The sequence below is a fragment of the Pocillopora damicornis genome, chromosome 11 (assembly GCF_964200805.1).
Source record: "Pocillopora damicornis chromosome 11, jaPocDami1.2, whole genome shotgun sequence".
Taxonomy (NCBI): Eukaryota; Metazoa; Cnidaria; class Anthozoa; order Scleractinia; family Pocilloporidae; genus Pocillopora; species Pocillopora damicornis.
In genome coordinates, this window is record NC_142680.1 from 10,092,239 (window position 1) to 10,111,162 (window position 18,924).

The 18,924-nt window shown below is 36.0% G+C and overlaps 1 protein-coding gene across 1 annotated transcript; it reads right to left on the bottom strand.

Moving 5' to 3' along the window:
* Positions 1–1,851: 1,851 nt before the first annotated feature.
* Positions 1,852–10,371, bottom strand: LOC113679684 (nucleotide sugar transporter SLC35B4). Its single transcript, XM_027196653.2, has 10 exons — positions 10,226–10,371; positions 8,766–8,879; positions 8,535–8,637; positions 7,559–7,608; positions 6,587–6,668; positions 6,202–6,256; positions 5,846–5,901; positions 5,035–5,088; positions 4,467–4,542; positions 1,852–3,353 (listed from the first exon to the last, which is right to left on the bottom strand). Exons 1-10 carry the CDS (start codon positions 10,300–10,302, stop codon positions 3,034–3,036), a joined length of 987 nt encoding a protein of 328 aa, XP_027052454.2. The 5' UTR covers positions 10,303–10,371; the 3' UTR covers positions 1,852–3,033.
* Positions 10,372–18,924: the final 8,553 nt, after the last annotated feature.

Genomic DNA, 18,924 nt, shown 5'->3' on the forward strand with positions numbered 1-18,924 from the left:
ACCAAGATGTTTTTTGTTTCTTGTAAACGATTTCAAACGATAACTATCCACCCCCTTTTGTTTTCCGAAATTCGATGTTAAAATCAACTAAACACAGTCGATAGAAATAGTCGATCCAGAAAGTCATCAGTCAAATTCTTTTTTACGAATTTTAATAGTGTTATCTCGTGAATTTAGACCTGTAAACTTTCTTCGATTTTCATTCACTTTTAAAGTCGTTTTAAGAAACTATACCAGTGATGAATGATCGGTTATTTCTCCAGGTCTACCAGGAGAGTATTAAAACATAATTATCTGCCCTTGTAAATGACAGGTTATCTAAACAAACATATTCATTCCATATTCTATTACATAAAGAGAAATAAAACAGTTTTGACTTAGTATTGTTAAAATAATAACACTGACATAAACGATATCGTTTTTTAGGCCACGCGAACTATTAATACCAGTATTTTACATAATTTCAACTTTAAGTAATGAGATAAACAGCTGGCTAGAGTCCACATGCAATTGTTTAGAAGTAAAGCCGCAGTCTAAATAAATATTTGTTGAGAAGTTTCCGGTGGAGGAACTAATTAAGATTTTAAGTGATTGTAGCATCTCTAAACTACCATCACTCGTAGGTTATTCCCGCGTTTATCGATGGGACCGTGAATTCAATATTAGAATTGTTGGACTTGAAAAAATACATTTGCTAACAATAGCAATTTAGTATCAGATAAAATCTTGGTTTCAAAACGAGGTCAAGAGCCCCGGGGCTTGTTGGTGTCGGCGACAAAGGTAGTTGTTAGTCTCATTACTTTTTCGTCTCTGTTCTCTCTTTGAGGACGCAACAAATTTCCTAGGACTTAACGGCCGTCTTCAATGCAATGTGTAGACTCAAGATGAAAGGCTGATAATGCATAGAAAACGCAGAGGGTTAGGAAATTAAGCGAGTATCGGGGGTACTCCTCCGGCTCTGGAAGTCGAACCTTTGCCTCCCAGGAGTGACTAGCATCAAACTTCTCCTAAAATTATCGCCGCTGAATCAAACATTAATGTCAAAAGAATGTGGAAACGGTCACTAAGTAAAAAGCTCTTGATTGTTTAGCAGATTCTCCTTAACAACACCTTAGGAAATCTAAGAGATCAGCAGAGAGAATGTGAATATTGATGTTAGGGTATAAAGAGTTAAAAAGGGTATACACTGAGACATGATGATGTGAAATGGTAGAAATTGATAACTAAAAGGCCAGCTTATTCGAATTCGAATTTAACTGACTTTCATGGTCGAGAGAACGAATTATAAGAACAACAATGAGAAACCTTGCTTCAGTTTCAACTTTCATAGAAGTCACAAGCCACTAATTAAACTCGCTATACTACAAAAGCTAATGTTCTAGAAATATGCACATTAATTTGAGTTCAATTTTAGCCCAGGTCCGAACCGTAAGTTTCGAGTTATTTCCGATTCAATTGATGGCCTAAGCGCGGAACACAGGCCATAAATTCGAAGGAAAAAAGATGATTCGTAACTTACTGTACAAACTACGAAGCCATTGAATATACCATCATTTTGCCGAAAAGTTGTCGGAAAACCCTAGAGGTATTGTGGGTAGTTTACCGGTCGCGGTTCCTTGACCTCAGGAAATTTGATTTCACTTTTTTAAAATACAATGATTACCGGATACCCAGATTACCTTTCGATCTTGCCCCGTGGAATTTTGTCTTTTACGCCGACAACCTTTCTCGAAATAGATGTATCTGCTAAGTGTATGATTGGTTTGGGAAACGTTTTCTAGACACGTTGAAGGGATTCCAATTGTTGAAGAACATCGAAAGAAAAGCGAGTCAATTAAAAACCGTTGCACAAGTGTTAGAAAGTGTTTATTATTTTTCAATAAACAACGAAAACAAGGATTTTTAATCATTTGTTTCACTGAAATTGTTTGAAATTTGCTTAAAGTCTTTTTCGAAATTTTCTTTTGCCAACTGACGAAAATTAGGAACAATTGGCGATAGGTGACGAGGCGCTGAGGGAGAAAAACAGCTTTAAATTAAAGCTGAAATGAAATATTGCTTTCACGAATGAATCGACCGACATGGTATGCCCTTAGGATTTGACTAAATTGCGCGTAATACAAATGTAAATATAAAACAGTATCATTCCTTGACGCTGCAATTTTGCTTAGTTTATTCAGATCATTGTATATCAATATTTCTTTTTCTGAAGGTTTCCTTGTTTTATCGTAGCTAACGACACAATTTAAAAAGTTAAAAATATCCAACAGTCATAAAAATATTTCAGATGGAAACCCTAAGGGCATACATGATAAATCTAAAATTTGGACAGTATGCCTAACTTTTTGCGTAGAAGAATATCTACAAATATATTAGTGACCACAAGCTTTCTCCTTTAACTTCTTACTCTAACGTTGAGATAAATTCTCTGTACAGTAAGCTAACAGATATCGCATGTATCTTATGTGAAAAACAAAACAAAACAAGACAAAATATCACGCCAAGTTTATGTGCCCTGTTAAGCCGGGGGTCTCAATGTGATGATGACTTTTAAATTTAATTTCTTTCTGTTGCGGCTACCGGAAAACTTTTTATGGTTAACTTCTTTTACGACTTACGTGTCCAAATTTGTCAATTTTTACGCCTCACGGCTAATTTTATTTCGCCGTTGTACGGCTAACGGTTAACGCCATTAAGACCCTTTGTTAACAGGATTACAAGCATTAACGCCTTGGCATAAGAAAGATAAAATTATAAAGAATAAGAAAGATGAAAGTAATTTTGAGTCCGATAAAACAGTGGAGGAAAATAATTTCTTAGTCTTATACCGGCCTGTTGGCGACGACAGACCCGTCTCCCCAGCAACAAATAATGACCAGTCGCTTAGATTAGGCCATCTTTGCCCCTACTGGAGAACATAGAGTGTCTACTATGGATCTCCGCCGGACCTCACTATACTACAGCACAAATCATTGTCATATTGCATGATTCCAGAATATAGCAAAGCCTCTTTCTGTATCATCACAAAGACAATCAGTCGACTTTTGTCTCCTTCTGTGGCATCAAAGCTTCCCGAATCTTCTTAGCCAGTTCAACGAAGATCAAAGTGCCTCCAAATACCAGCACCGTTCCACACCAATGATACAGTGTGAAGGGATTTTGGAAGTAAAAGATTGAAAACATCAAACTCGTGAACTTTCGCAGCGTAACAACCAGGGTGACAGTCAACGAGGTGCACTCTGACGTCAGAATATATACGCTGCGGATGCAGATGTACTGCGTGACGATGTTTCCGGCGAGATAGGCCCAGAGCTTCGGGACTTGTATGTTTGAATCAAGTAGAATCAAAGGAGCTGTACAGGACGGTCAGAATATTATGAATATTCTTTTGTTATAACATAGCCTACCAATTGTCTACTGCGACTTCTTTAGAAGGATAAAAAAACTGCAGTACTTTAATTCAAATAAAAGTGATCCCCTTGATAACAATATTTAATCAGCGCGAGTACATGAGAAACAGAGCTTTTGTTGAGGGAAGTGATTAAAATGTCACTTCTTCTCGTTATGTGAGTTCATTATCCAAGAAACAGCTAAGGAAAAAGGGTGCAAGGTTACAAATCGGGAGGGGTTTTACCTTGACATAACAAGAAATTCTCCCAGCTAATCAACAGAAAAATATAGAGCAACGGAAAAGAAGAATTGCCTTACATATGGGATGACCTATTCATGATAATTGGATGCACAGAATTTCTTTGCCCGTAAGAGGGTCACATCAAGCGATTGCTGTCTTCCGATTGGTTGCCCGCGAAGCAAGCCTTGACCCCTGGGATAATTGTGCGGGTAACATCAAGCGATTACTGTCTTCTGATTGGTTACCCGTGAAGAAAGCCTTGACCCCGAGGGATAATTGTGCGGGTAACATCAAGCGATTGTTGTTTTGTGATTAGCTACCCGGAAGACAAGCCTTGACCCCGCGGGATAATTGTGCACGTTGATCCCGCATGGCACAGTACTTCGAGTCGGCTAACAGAGTTCGTAACGTCTGGGATAACTCTTTGTTGTGGGAGCGAGAGTTGCTGTGGGCTGTGCCCATAACAACTCTGTCGCATCTTTATCCCTTTAGCCCCTAAGAGTGACTAGAATCTAATTTCTCCTTACAATATCACCCTGAAACAACCACGAAAGTCATGAGAATAGAGGAGATGATCAGATGATCACCAACTTAAGCAGTTCTTGATTGTTAAACAAATTCTCCTTGTCGGCCTCTTTGGAAATGTATGGAGAACAGTATGAAGAATATGTATTCTGATGTGAGAATGTAATGAGTTAAAGATCCCCACACTGTCCACGCGCTTCAATCACGTATTCCGATAAACGCGCGCTGACGCCTGGAGCCGTGAATTGTTCACTGAAAATATACCCATTGAAACAAAAAAACAAGAACATCAGAAGTGTCACATACTTACCAGAAGGGTTAAATATTGAGAAATGGCTAAGGATGTCTTCATAAAAAAGAAGAAACCCGGCTAATGGCAAAGCATGCTGTAAAAAAAAATAATAAATAAAAACATGTCCGTGAAAAAAAGACAAAACCGTTTGGCAATATTAACACTGTAAAAGTAAAATACCGATATGGATAAGAGGCAGGGGTAATGAGATTGCTTAAGCAAGATTCAATATGGCAGTGTTCAAGGCCCAAATTATAAACTAAGATTATTTTCCAAAGACTAAACTACTCTTTGTAATCTCAATAGGCAGTCAGTGTTAGTAATAATTTGCAGACAATTTCACAATTGGGGAGGAGGATGAATTATGATGAGCTTACTTCTGGGTTGAAATACTCGCGAATGGCCAATGGACATATAAATCCCACAGGCTTAAATTTGATCAGTTTTTCGTTCTACAAAGGTTCTGTGAGAGCGGATCACAAGCATCTCATCTTAAAAAGAAGTTTGCTTGAAGAATTTTAAGAAATCAAAATCATTTATCGTGTGAAGGTTTTTGATAAGCATGGTACAATTAACCGTTAATTACCGCATAAAACAATGCCTCTCTGGGGTGTTTCCCATGTTCTGCATACATCTGTTCCTGAATAAAATAAAGCAAATAATGATCAGCGATATCAGCAACAAGGCAGTGGTCTTTTTAGTAACAAATACAGGGCACTTAAACAAGGAGATGTTCCATGTACCGTACAGAAGAACAGCGAATTTCGTAACAATCATATGATTCTTTTATCTGTCCTTACAAAGGATTTATGAAAAAAAATATAGCATCTGCCGCGTTTTGAGATTCTAAAGAATATAACCAAACCACTCAAGACATTTTCTTTAAATCTTCTGAAAAAATGACTTAAGCAGTCGCCATTTTGCAGGGCGAAGCTCGAAGGCAAGTGGCCAGGCTGCTAAGCAAGATTCAATATGGCAGCGTTCACAGCCCAAATTATAAATGAAGGTTACTTTCGAGAGACTAAACTATTTGTAATCTCACCACGCAGTCAGCGTTAGTATAATTTACAGACAATTTTTAACGGCAGAGATCAGAATAACAGTTTCTGAAATGTACTTCTCCTTTAAGCATATCATTTTGCATCAGTTGAGAATGCACAATCATATCTACAAGTACTGTGTTCTCTTGGCATGAATGTTATTCAAATGCTTGAAAAAGGTGACAGAATTGGTTGACAATCAGCAAACTTTCTGAACATATTGATAAAACCGTTTATTGTGGTACAGAAAAGCAGGATTCTTTAGATAAATCCCCCTTTGACAGTGATTTCACCACTGTAATGAGTAATGATTCAACCTTTGAATAATTTTCTCAATGATGCAAAACAAGATCTTACTTGATAGATTCCTGTTCTTGCGGAAAGAAATAGTGCAATCACAAGAAGGCCAATACCTAAAAAAGGGAAGAATAGAAAGAAGAATGAGAAAAAATATTAGAAAAGAAAGGAAAAGGCAATGCACTTCTATATCTATTTGACAATGATAATCAACATTCAAAAGTATTTTTTATAAGTTTGGTTTAATAAGGCCTTATAACCATCCAGTGGGTAAGCCAGTAATCAGCCAAGATGCCCGAAGTCATCTTGCCATCTTGCCATCTTGCCACCCAGGCCACTGTAGTGGTAACTGATCAGACTATGGCCATTCTCTTTTTATAACATACACCAAAACAGTAGCATCATTTAGCTCTTACCAACACACCACCACATGTAGTCCGTATAAGGATCCCCAGAGGAAAACTTAAACTCCTGAAAGAAGCACGTTAAACTTTTGCTTTTTTGCTTTCTATGGGTATTGAAATTTAAAGCATCTAAACTCAGCATCACACACTGTTATGACCAAAAACAACTAAAGATAGTTTGGACCAAGAATTACTATGAAATACCACAGGGTAATCATTGCTAGAATTATGTAATACACATATCATTAAGATACACATATCATTTATAATCGAATAGATTGCTTGCTTTTGCTCAAATTGTGAAATTGAGGTGAGGCATCAGGACAAAAATTAACTTAAGAAACATGTAGTAGTATTTAGTGTAGAGGTGAAACAATAACTAAATATTTTGACTAACCAATTTGTTTGCTGAGGCTAATGTACACAGACATATCCCCACTGTGATCATCAGGACAGATAAATATTTTGAAAGATTATACCTGAAGTCAAAAATGTATGTTAAATCTTGCATCCGTTAGCAAGAAAGTTGTTCTAAAATGCTTGCACTTCACATATGATATGTAGCTTTATTCAATCTTCAAATCACAGAGAGTTGTTCTTTCAAAGCTATTATGAAGCCTTTGTTATTCATGATCAATAGTGATATCCATGTTTAAACAAAACTGATAGCATGTTATTTATCATCATGATCTAAAAACTAATTTTGTGTACAACAATTGATAAAGGTGACAGCAGTATTCCATCCAAATCTCGCCAAAGCCTGACTTCTAAATGTTTTAACATACTGAGGTGAGGAAAGTACTGTTGTCTAGTATTGCATGCAAGTGAAGGCTTATTTTCTTAATTTAAGTGAATTTAAAATAGAAAAATTAAATCAAACAGCAAAAAAACATGTTTATTTGTTGTTGTTGTTTTTGTGGTTTGACTTTTAAAGGTTCTTCTTGGCATTTATTTGCTGATCTGAATAACTTCCTTATCACAAAAATTTTTTAATTATAATAACAATTTGCAAGCCTGATAATAATTTGTAAAGACAACACTTCAAACAATGAGATCTAACTTCTCAAAATAATTCTCTACAGGGGTTGGTGGTAAATCTTTACTTTTATGTAAAGGACCTAGTTTTACCAGTTGCTTTCATCCAGATGTTGTAAAAGTATTAATAAAATTAAATGTGCGCCTCTTCATTGCAGTGCACTGACTGACAGATGGCAATCTGTCAGTCAAACTTCTTTGATATCACCTTAAGCTGGTAAAAATATAATAAATTAAGCCACAAAACTAAAATATACAATCACATTGAACAAGCCATAAAACACATGACATTGTGCAGCATTGTGCAGCATATCCCAGCAAACATGGTGCCTACCTTTTCTTTAGAATTATCATTCCTAAGACCAAGTTGGCCACTAAAGACCCCTACAAAATAAGAGGTAAACTAACCATAAAAAACCAAGTTAATCAAATACTCTGCTTAGATGGATGGAGGATTATGAATAATTAGCAATTTTTCTTTCAGAAACACTGTACACCACACTGTAAACTTCCAGTTCTAAGCACTGGGATTACAACTTTGCAAATGAAGGTTCACAAGAGAAGGGATGAATTGTAAAAATCTACATAATAGTATTTTAAGCAACAATCAAAAGAACATAATTAAATGGTTTTTTTTTCATATTGAAAGGTTCTGAAGTCACATTAACCCTTTAAACACCAAGAGTGCTTAGCATCAAATTTCTCCCTGGTCAATATCAGCCCTGAATCACAGGGGTGAAAATGAAGGAAATGATCACCAACGAAAGAAACTTTTGATTGGTAAACAAATTCTCCTTGTCAGCACCTTAAGAAATGTATAAAGAGCAGAAAAGAGAATATGGAAACCGGGTTAATTGGTAAAGGGTTAATTATCAGACAATAGCTAAAAACAGAATTGGAAACATCAATGACCAGAGATAAAAAATTATCCTCTACCATTTCTGTGTAAATGATTATATCATGTTTCATGTATCAAAGAAAAAGTAGAAAAATGTTTATTATATCTCTCAGCACTATGATTGGTTAATTTACTATATGGTCCACTTACTCAAAAACTTGTCTGAATTAAAATCTTCCCCCATTTTTTCAACCCAAAGATAACTAATAACTATCTTACCAACTTCATTTCTCTGTCATACTGTAGGTTATCAAACCGTTTTTTTTTTTTCATTTGGATTACATTATGACCCATGCATTTTGCAGTTGGGTCTTAAACCCAAGCAGAACCTTACAGCATGCACAATGAACTCAGCTTATAAGAGATATCAAAATATCAAAACAAGAATATGTATCTACTATCCAAAACTTACTGATCTGAAGATCATATGTAGGGGAAGAGGGACGTTGAAGTTAAGTGCGTAATTGTTTACAACACTGCTTGAGAAGAAAAATATCACCATCATCACATAATTGCTGAAAAAAGGAAAGAGAAAAATTTTAGATATTATAAGCTATCTTTACTTCATGTACTGTTGCTTTGAAAGTGACAAGTAAAGTTTTTTTTTTTTTTTTTAGGGGAAGACAAACACTTATTTGTTTACCTGATGGGAATAACAGGTTTTTTGAAGCCAAAATGAGCAGTGAATATGAATCCTTCCACTGCAATGAACAGAAACTGACAGAAAGTAATGGTGTTTACACAACTGGGAACCTCTCTGAAATTAAAAATAAAGGTAAAAAAAAATAGACAGCGTTAAGTATAAAGTTTTTCTGTTTCCTTATAATCATCTCAGCAAACATGATTCATGCCCATTAACTTCTAGCCCTTCAGCTCAAGATAAGAGCTCTGATACCCCCCTCCCCACCCCATCGCTACAGACACCAAATTCCCTTCACTGGCATAATTCACATGTTTTGAAGCCAACCTCACACCACATAACCCTTCCATGAGTGACACGACTTTTCCTTGTGGTATCAATAAAGTATCAAGCACATAAGAAATGGAAAAATATCAATAAGGGAATTATTAGTTTATTCAATACCAAATTCTCAGAACTAACATTACAAGAATTGTATGGCAGACAGTAAGGAGAATTACTAACGAAATCTTGGAGGTGAAAGAGTTAAAAAAATTTGTGTTCATGTAGCATGTGGGTTATTTCATCTACAGCTTTCAGCACAATATGTTTGCATCCTTCCAAACACGTAAGTCAGATCCTAGAATGATTTGACCCTTTCAAAGATTGCATATTTGTGTAATTTGTCACATGCAGCTGAGGACAAAGGAGTATGCTCGAACAAATTAAATACGACCGCCGAGTTCCACTGTAGTTGTTTCTACAAACAATTTAACATAATCTTGGTTCCGGTGGAATTGAATGTAAAACAAACAAACACCTTCACAAAGATCGATTTACCTAACATGTTTTTTAGCAAGTATGATCATTGTCAGGGTGTAAAACTACTTGTGCGGACGGGATCCGTCTCGAAAACTTTCATGAAACTCTTGTCATCGAATTAGGATGGGTTGTGATCGCCAGTGGTATCAAGCAATGGAGCCGGCGAGATTAGTAACGCTATCCGGGCATAACTAAAACTTCGCAAGAAAATGTCAAACTTTTATTTTCCCATGTTATTAGACTCGTAAAATATTATTCCTGGCGAGGATTCTTGAGTAAAAAAAGCTCTTTTACACAGTTTCACATTTGAAGATCAATCAAAGCTTGGATGAAGTTGTTATTTCGATCGTATTGCATAAGAATGCCCCTTTAACTCCAATGATAACTTTGTTGCTACCAAATTGTTAAATCAATATTCCATTCGATAAATCGACCAGCGGAGGAAGAGAGACAGCTTCCCATGCTTTGAAAACGTAGTTCTATTGCACTAATTCATCATTCGGGGAGATTCGATTCGAGAAAAACAATTTACGACCCGGCATGTGAATTCTATGCTAAAAATAGCTTGAGTGGAAATGCTTTCGTGATCTCCATAACACTTTACTTGAGAAGCGCAATACTTTGTATTCCGTGTTTGAAGTTGGGTTAGCTATTTATCCTACCTCACAAGCAGCTCAAGGAAAATTACATTAGAGCAGCAGCCAGCAAACACAAGCAAAATAGCGATAGCAGGATGCATGGTTCTGAAAGGATCGAAGAAAATTCAATTATCTCTATGCTTTCGAGGATGAAAGACCGAGCTAAACCTGAGAACGAGAAAACGTGTTCTCGTACCCAGATTCCTTCAAACTCGCTCTTCCTCTGGCATTCCTTTTACAAAGAAGAAAAACAATGATGTAATTTTTTTCGGAGGAGCAAGTTACTGCAACAGCTTAAATAATTCCTTCTTGCCATTACGTGTTTTTTAAAAAGCTCCGAGTCGTTAATTCATTATCAGCAGTGTAGAGCGATGTGAGCGGGCGAAAAACAAACTGATGGAATAAGAAGCAAGCATTGATTCTGCTTAGGATACTGAAATCTCTTGGTCTTGGCGCTTCTACCCTGAGAATTGCAGTTGATCAAATATCTTAAACTCTTCTTTTTTTTAAGCGATAAAAACCAGATCGTAAGAGTCGCAAGTTATCTAACGTCATTATTTTCAGAAGGCTACGCTTTCGACTGTCCACACTTAAAAACGATATGCCTGCGTTTTCAAATGTCTCCACCTTTGAGGGCGCTTTTTAATCGATTCGTTATCACCTAAAAATGAATCCGTTTTCAAGCGTTTTATTGTGGAAGAAAGGCCAAAACGCATTGGAAAGTATCTGTTTTCAAAGAACACGCATTCATGTGGATGGGGTCTAAGAAACTGAGAAAAGGAGTAGATTCTTGACATTTGATAGATGATGAAGTGTTTCGAGAAAGGTTGTCAGAAAAAAATAAAGGATTAAAGTGCACGCGACAATCTCGACTAGTTTAGCCGATGGGAAAAAGGAATGGATTCTTAACATTTGATGTTTGTGTTGGAAACAAATTCAAAAAGGTTTGGCTAAAAGATTGCACATTTTCCAAGTACTTTAATTCTTTTTGAGAATCTCAGAGTTTTTAAAAAGTTCTGGCAAAAGTGTTGCACTTTCAGGTAATTTAGCGTTAACAACTGGGTTGAAAACGTAAATTAGCCACCGTAGAGGGTAAAAAGGCTGACGTTTCGAGCGTTAGCCCTTCGTCAGAGCAATCGCTCGAAACGTCAGCTTTTTTACCCTCTACGGTGGCTAATTTACGTTTTCAACCTAGTTGTTAACACTAAATTACCTGCTATACTCTCCCACCGAAGCAGCATCACAGTTTCTTCAGAAAGTTACCCCTTTATTCGTTTGTTGCACTTTCAAATTGTTTGCTGCATGAAAACTGGACAATGGTTCACTCCGCATTACAATGCATTCAATCGATGTTTGAATAATCAACTCAGTGTGATTAATTTTGATCACAGAGCTCAAGAACTGTTTGTTTTCCATTCTTTCGTCGAACAATTAAGTGGAGGTAATCTCTTGTAATCTTTGGTATATGCGCTTTTACTCTGAGAATTTCAGTTGATTAAATATCTTAAAGTCTTTTTTTTTTCTTTTAAACGTTTCAAAATCGAATTGAAATACTTGCGTTTTCATCAAAGTAACTAAAAATAACTAGAGTTAGGTATTTCTTGCTTCATCGTTGATTCACCTTATTAAGAGAGTTTTAATGGGGTTAACTGATAGCAGTAAAATGGCCGGATAACTTAGCCGTTAGGCGTAAAAATTAACAAATTTTAACTGATAGTCGTAATCAAGTTTATCATTTCATTAAAATCCTTAAATTGGTTTTGCATGTGCAATTTTTTTTAAGATTATTTTTCTGAACCTGATTACCTTTCAGAAACTTAAGGCTATACTAAGTGACAGTTTTACACATATTTGGTGCCCAGTACTTAAGTAAACCATTACAAAAGAAACACCTGCAATTGCTTAAAAACCAGCCCGCAAACAATGAATTAAGATTCTAGCGTGACTTTGAGGCATAACGAACAAAATTGCAATCTTTGCTCATTTCTTTAAAAGAGACTTAAAAACAAAGAGCACAACAAAACCAAACATGGAAAATTCACTTAAAAACTTCGATGCCATGTTAAAATTGACATGCATGACGCATGGGCTATTCAGTGGAGGATAACACAACCAACATTCCTCATTACTCTGAACATCCGCGATGATTCATCCACATAGCCCTAAGCCACATGTAGCACTATTCCGAATACCTTCAGCAGTAGTCACATGCGCCTCTCAAGCGCCTATTGTCCACTTTGCCCGCTTTAATTTTTGGCTTGTCAAAAGAACAGCAGCTACCTTACTTGACAGGAAAATATAAGATAACACTCAGAAAATAGTCTATAGGTTTAAAGTACTTTCCTTTTCAACTTGAAAGCTTTATTTCTTTAGTAACTCGTATCAACCCTTAGACCACACCCCACTTGTCATTTCATATCTCCTAGACCTATCAACCGATTCCCAGTATGTCCACAACTTATCTGTCACCAAGATAAACAAACAGCTGGTCAAATGGAAAGTTGCCCAGATAAAATTGTTAGAGAGGGTTCGTTCAAGAGTTAATAATGATTGAGAGAAAACTGGGTCTTTGGAAAACTGACTGCCAACAGACTGCTGTGAATGAATGAGCATGTCAGCTCATCGAATATTTTTGTGACCTCAACTTCCTTAAATGATGAAGTTTGTAGACGCTGTTATTGACCTTATTGGTAATTTAGCAAGGATAGAAAACTTTAGGTATGTATGCATGTACATAAATATGTATCTGCGATATTTAGACAGGCTGGCGGCCCAGTTCAGCTTTAGGCTGGTTTAATTTAAATGGGGGCCTGTATAAACAAAATAGTGCCAGACCACAACATTGGGAACATCTCTCCCTTCTCTTTGCCAGAAGGGATGGGTTCTTTAACGTCCCCTGCTAACCAGTACAAAGTAAACTCTACTTAAAATATGCAGTTGTGTGACATAAAAATAAAAATATGCATAAAATATTCAGTTGTCACATTCAATTAAAAAACGTGCTTTAAATTACCTAAATACATCTCCAATTATCAAAAGTTATTGAATTCACCGTTCGTTGATCAAAGTTCTACTTTAGTTATTTGCTAAACCGACATTAGCCAATTAGAACTGAAGTCTAGTCTACTCAAGATTCAAATTTTAAGATAGAAATATTTACATATACCATGCAGTTTGGCGCAAAATCAGATTGTTATTTTAGTCAATTTGAAAATTTTGAGGTTGAATCCAATCGGGATTTACTTATCTATCCAGAATAACTGACAACTGTTGCTTCGAAATGTTGGCCGTGTAATTACAGAAAGAAAAAACGAAGCAATACTCTTCATTGTCGCTTTTATCTAAAAGCATATGTTTGTATAATTTTTCCCTGAATAAAGGAAAACTATTTAACACCATAACTCGATCTTAACTTGCCAATTCAAATCAGACATAACCTAAAAAGCGATGACATTTTCCTACTGGATACTTGTCCGACATCTTTTCACCTTGCTCTCTGGTTTTTTTTTTTAAGAATTAGGTGACATATCTCACTATGAACCTCGATATACATGGATCTATTCCCAAGGACAGTAAAACGCTTGTCTTATTATTTGCTTTACCGCTTGTCTCACTTCATTAACCTTCCAACAGTGAAGAATTGGATTTAACGATGAGTTGAAGAACACAAGAGTTCCTGTTGTCACCCAAGCAGCCACAGAGATCTCCACCACAGCAAATGGTGAATAACAAACAAGTAACACCAGCTGCACTGACAAAGAACCGTTCACGGCTTTTCTGTATCGCACAATATTCAGCGGGTTCGTTTGGCTATTTCGGTGTTGGACAAGATCTTGTACTTCGTTGCTACGATGTCTGATCGCCCAGAAAATTCTTGTATACGACACAAACGAAACAATTACGCATAGTGGTATCATTATACAACCATAAGAAATTGTTATGCGAAAATCTACCGGGTAAAGGGCAGCACTGAAAGTAGACTTGATCCAAGTGATGGCGACAACTATATAGGTACGCTTCAAAGTTACAACTTGTCTGTATCTAAGAAAAAAATTTTGGAGGAAATAACTGTATACTCTAATCTCGACTATCACAATCCATAACCTCAAGAAACTTACAATTGCTTAAAACTTCTTGAAGACCATTCTATTTAGCCTTTGGTGGATTAATTATGATATTTACCATTTCCATTCTCCACTTAGCTCGCCTTTCCTATCTTAGCTCTGTGGGTACTTTTGACTGTGCAGTGGTTAAAGATGAATCCTACTAGGAGACATCTTTCAGGTAAAGAACGTCCTTGGTTAAGACTGCAATCCTTCTGAAAGGAGGAGAACACTGCAGTTTTAATTATTTGTCAGAATAGGGAAATAAAAAAAGAAGTTCCATTTTTGGTGCCACTCCCTTTATTCTTGTGACCTTAATGTGTGATTCAGGGGTGATCTTGTAAGAAGAAATTAGGTGTTAGTCTTCAGTTCGAAATTATCCGTGCAAAGAAGAGGCAAGTTTGGATCGAAGTGCGAAAGCTACATGACATTCGGAATCGCTTCAAATTCCTATAAAACAACTGATGATTTCAGGGATTTTGAAAGAACCTTTCCATGAAAATCAAATTTCTGGCTGCATGGCATTTAACTTCATTTAGGATGGCGTTTAAGTTCATCTAGGGCCGCGCTCGTCTACAGGTTATTGAGATAAATGTCTTAGAACCTTCATTTATCCACCTCATCAAAGATTCAACCCATCCTTGACATAGCTTTCGTGAACTTGTTACGGGGTCGAATTGGTCTCATATTATATTTTTATTGTCTGTTTATCTCTTGCTTATATTGGTGTAGAAGACACAGTTGATTTAAAACAACAGGGAACAATTCCCCTTTTCGAAATTTTCGTTTATTAAGGGCCAAAATTCTTATCACAAGAACAATTTGATTGCGATTCTTTCAAGAAGAATCAAGCTCCTCGCGACGAGATTGAATAGCTAGAGGAGAATTCTGGTAAGAATGCTTTCCATCTGAATATCTTGAGACGAATCTCTATTTCAGAAACCCTTGCCACTAGATCGGGAATTCTTTTCTCAAGAACGAGAATTCTTTTCATCAGGCAATGAAGTATCATAGTTATCCTGGAAAGAATGTTTAATTGAAAATATTACGAAGTGAATTCATAAGAGAAGAAGCAGAAACCTTATCGAGAATTCTTATGACTAGACGTTTGTTAAGTAAACTTTCACAGCCAGTAACTTTGATTTATACACCTAAAGAGCTGATGTAGTCTGTTCAGCCTTGCTACTTTACAGTAGTGGAGTACTGGCGTACATAAACGATTCCTCAGGAAGAAGAAGAGCGATGTCATGGCGGCGATAATTCACATTAACATTTCGGTTGAAAATTCGCATCACCAAAATTACTAACTTCGGTAGCGAAAGACTCATCTGAGGATTTGAGCCGTTCCCAAATAGTCCTTAAGTATGCGGTAGACCCTAAAGGATCAACAGTTTAAGTTGTCAATGTCAAGATGTAAGTCATCTAAAAAATATGAGAGGGAAGTACACACCACAAGGTATTGATTTTGGTTCAATTTAAGTGATTGTGAGATTGTCAACGGTCAAGCCTGTTTATGTATAATTTGACAAATAAATTAGCTTCATGAAAGTTAATTTTTACCATCTAGTTCCAAATTGTTTAAGTATACTGCTTGGTTAATTAATAAACAGGCTTGCACTTATTAAATTTTACTGGAATGTTGGGAGTTTGTAAAAGTTTTAGTCATGATTTGCTAAATCAAACTGCACTGACTATGGCACAGTATGATTCAATGTAATCACAGAGTTACATAAATACCGAATGCACAGGTTGATTTATAAGCCAAAATAAAATTGTTATGAAGAGTGATTTTAACCCTGGACTGCTAGTTTGATTTAATATATCAGGGTTTTAGGCCATTTAAATAGGTTTGTTACTACCCAACTTGTCATACAGAGAGATTCAATGATTGACCATGTTTAACCATGGTCAGTTTTAGTTCAAATTTTGGTTGACAATGAACTGTCATGCTTCGATTGAGTAACTTGACTGTAGTTGACCATGGTCTATCACATGTTTCATATAAGAAGTGGAATTTCTGTAGAAGATATTTTTTTCATGGTGATTTCCTTTTTTGCTTACAGTTTCTTGCCTCTATCGTCACAACCTTGTCGCTTATTGGAATAGGCATGCATTTGCAAATAACTGATCTAGTACCAGTATTGAACGATGCTCTTTTAGGTAAGACCATGAAGAATTATGTAACCAAATATAATAAATGTGAATTAGGACCTAGCATTTAGAAGAAGCTTGTGATACAGTCAACCATGATGCATCATATTTTGATCAACCCTACCTCCTATAGTTCAATGAAGGACACTCAGGTACAAATCACAGAGTAAGGAAACATGTGGAGAGAGAAGTTAGGAAACAATCACAGCAAAACTGACATGAATGTTTTTCAAATTTGTGCTACACTACATTATGATGTTATTAAAAGATGTGATTGAAAAGAAAGCAACAAAAACAGAACTTTGGTGTCTTGCCCCAAAAAAAGATGAAGGAAGGAATAATCTGTTACAGGAAATATAAATTTTTTTCCAAAGCTATCATCATCCTCTGCTCACTGACTCGATATGATTATTCTTGTCATCATTATTAGTAGACTTGACTCCCAGTCATATGAAAGTTCATGATAAATTATGAACCTTATAGCTGGCTTACTGTAATTTGCAAAACAAATCGAAACAAAATGAAAATCTGTAATTTGTGAAATGGAAATATGCTAATGATTTGCAAAATAATTATAGGACGATAATATATAAGGCATATATGTATCATTCTTTTGTATGGCAAAGCTGACAAGTTGCACTATCTAGAATGTTAACTCACATTCGGTAAAGTTAGGAATTTTTATTTCAACCAATGGATAAGGCACAAATTATTAAATTCTTGAATGATGTTCATACATTATATTAAAGTTCACACGGCAACCAGGTGGACAATCAGGCATAGTTTGATGCTACTCTGGTTAGCAGATTTAATGAATGTAACCGAAGAAGTTACAATTCATAGACCCAACGTTTCGACACTCCTGTCTAGTGCCTTCATCAGGGGTGATCTAAACGCTGCAACAAGAGGTCCTTTTATATGATCACTAATTGGTGGCCTTTTTTCTGACGAGGTGTAAATAGGTGTCAGGAAGCAAACCGCCATCGTCACGATTTAAAGGAGCGTGGGCGGAGTTAATATGCCAAGCCTCCAAACAAAGGCGCTGGTGGTAACAACCTATAATCCTTTTAATGCTATTTTTCTCAATTCCCATCACTTGTGTGCTTGATGTTGTATTGAAATTCTGTTGTGGTCACTTGTGGGAGTTAAAGGGTTAAAGGTTGGAGTTATTAGAAGTATGAGTTATGGTGTGTTCAGGAAAAATAACCAGAAAAAATGAAAAAAATTCTTTTTTATCCATATTTTTACTTACATTTTAATATAATCACATTCAATTACCATTCAGACAAAGGAAAAGATGCTACCCTCCAAAATAATTCTTACTAATAACCAATCTTTGTTTCACTGACTTCTATCTCAGAAACCACAAGTCCCCAGCATGGAAATATCTCTAAAAAAAAATACCTCATCTATCACTGTAAGAAAATGCAAACCTCTCAAGTTAGGCTATATGCTGTACATATGTCTACTTGTTTGCTCAGAAAACACAAATGGTTAACATGTATGCGCAATACATTTTTTGTATTGTGACCTTTCAGATGGGAGATAGGGATCTGCATGCAAACTGCAAAGTTACTAACCATCATTACTGCATGCAGTTACTATTTCCCACACCCCATTGGCTTATTTTCCTCAACACAATCACAATCCAGAAATATTTGTGGTGCTCATGGTTGAACAGTATAGTAAAGATTTAAAATATAAAATCAATATTTACATTTCTATTTTGTTGTTTACTTGTTAAATACAACATATTGTTGTGAATAGCTAATGACCATAATTTAAAAAGTGCCTAGCCTCGAATAAGCACCCATTCCCCCTGCCAAAGAGAAAACTGAAGTGCACAAGAAGAGTATTGATTGCTATTTCTTTACAGCCTTAAAATCTGTAATTTCATTCTCTATCATGGTAAATCTTTGCCTTTTCTTAATATTTAATGTTTTGCTGTGAAATAAACTAGCTTCTTGCAGAAAACGGTGAAAGTTTATTAAGGGCTGAGCCTCAAATAAGTAGCCACTCTCAAGGTCCAAAAATTTAACTAGGGCTCAGGGTGCTTCATAAATATGTTAGTACATTTTCTTAAAGGTCTTGTGATTTCCTTTTTCGCTTTTATTTCTAAATATAAAAAACATAAACAGTTTCAAGCACTATCATAAACTGAACCCTGAATCGTCAGAACTCTCAAAGAAACTTGGTTCAACTGAAACTTAATAAGAAACATGAGGTATCTCCACAGTTCAGCTATTCATAGGGAGTTATTACTAGACCTTCAGAATATATTGTTGGTGATCGTAAAAAATTGTTTTCCAACTTTCTGGTAACATGATTGTTTGAGGAATTGTTCCTTAGGAAATTGTTTTCCTAGCTGGGTTTGTAAATTGATTTGAAGGCAGTGGCTTCCCACACAACCTCGCCTGGAAACTAATTTTTTTGTAGACCTGACAAAAGTGGCCAGGAACAAATTCTTAA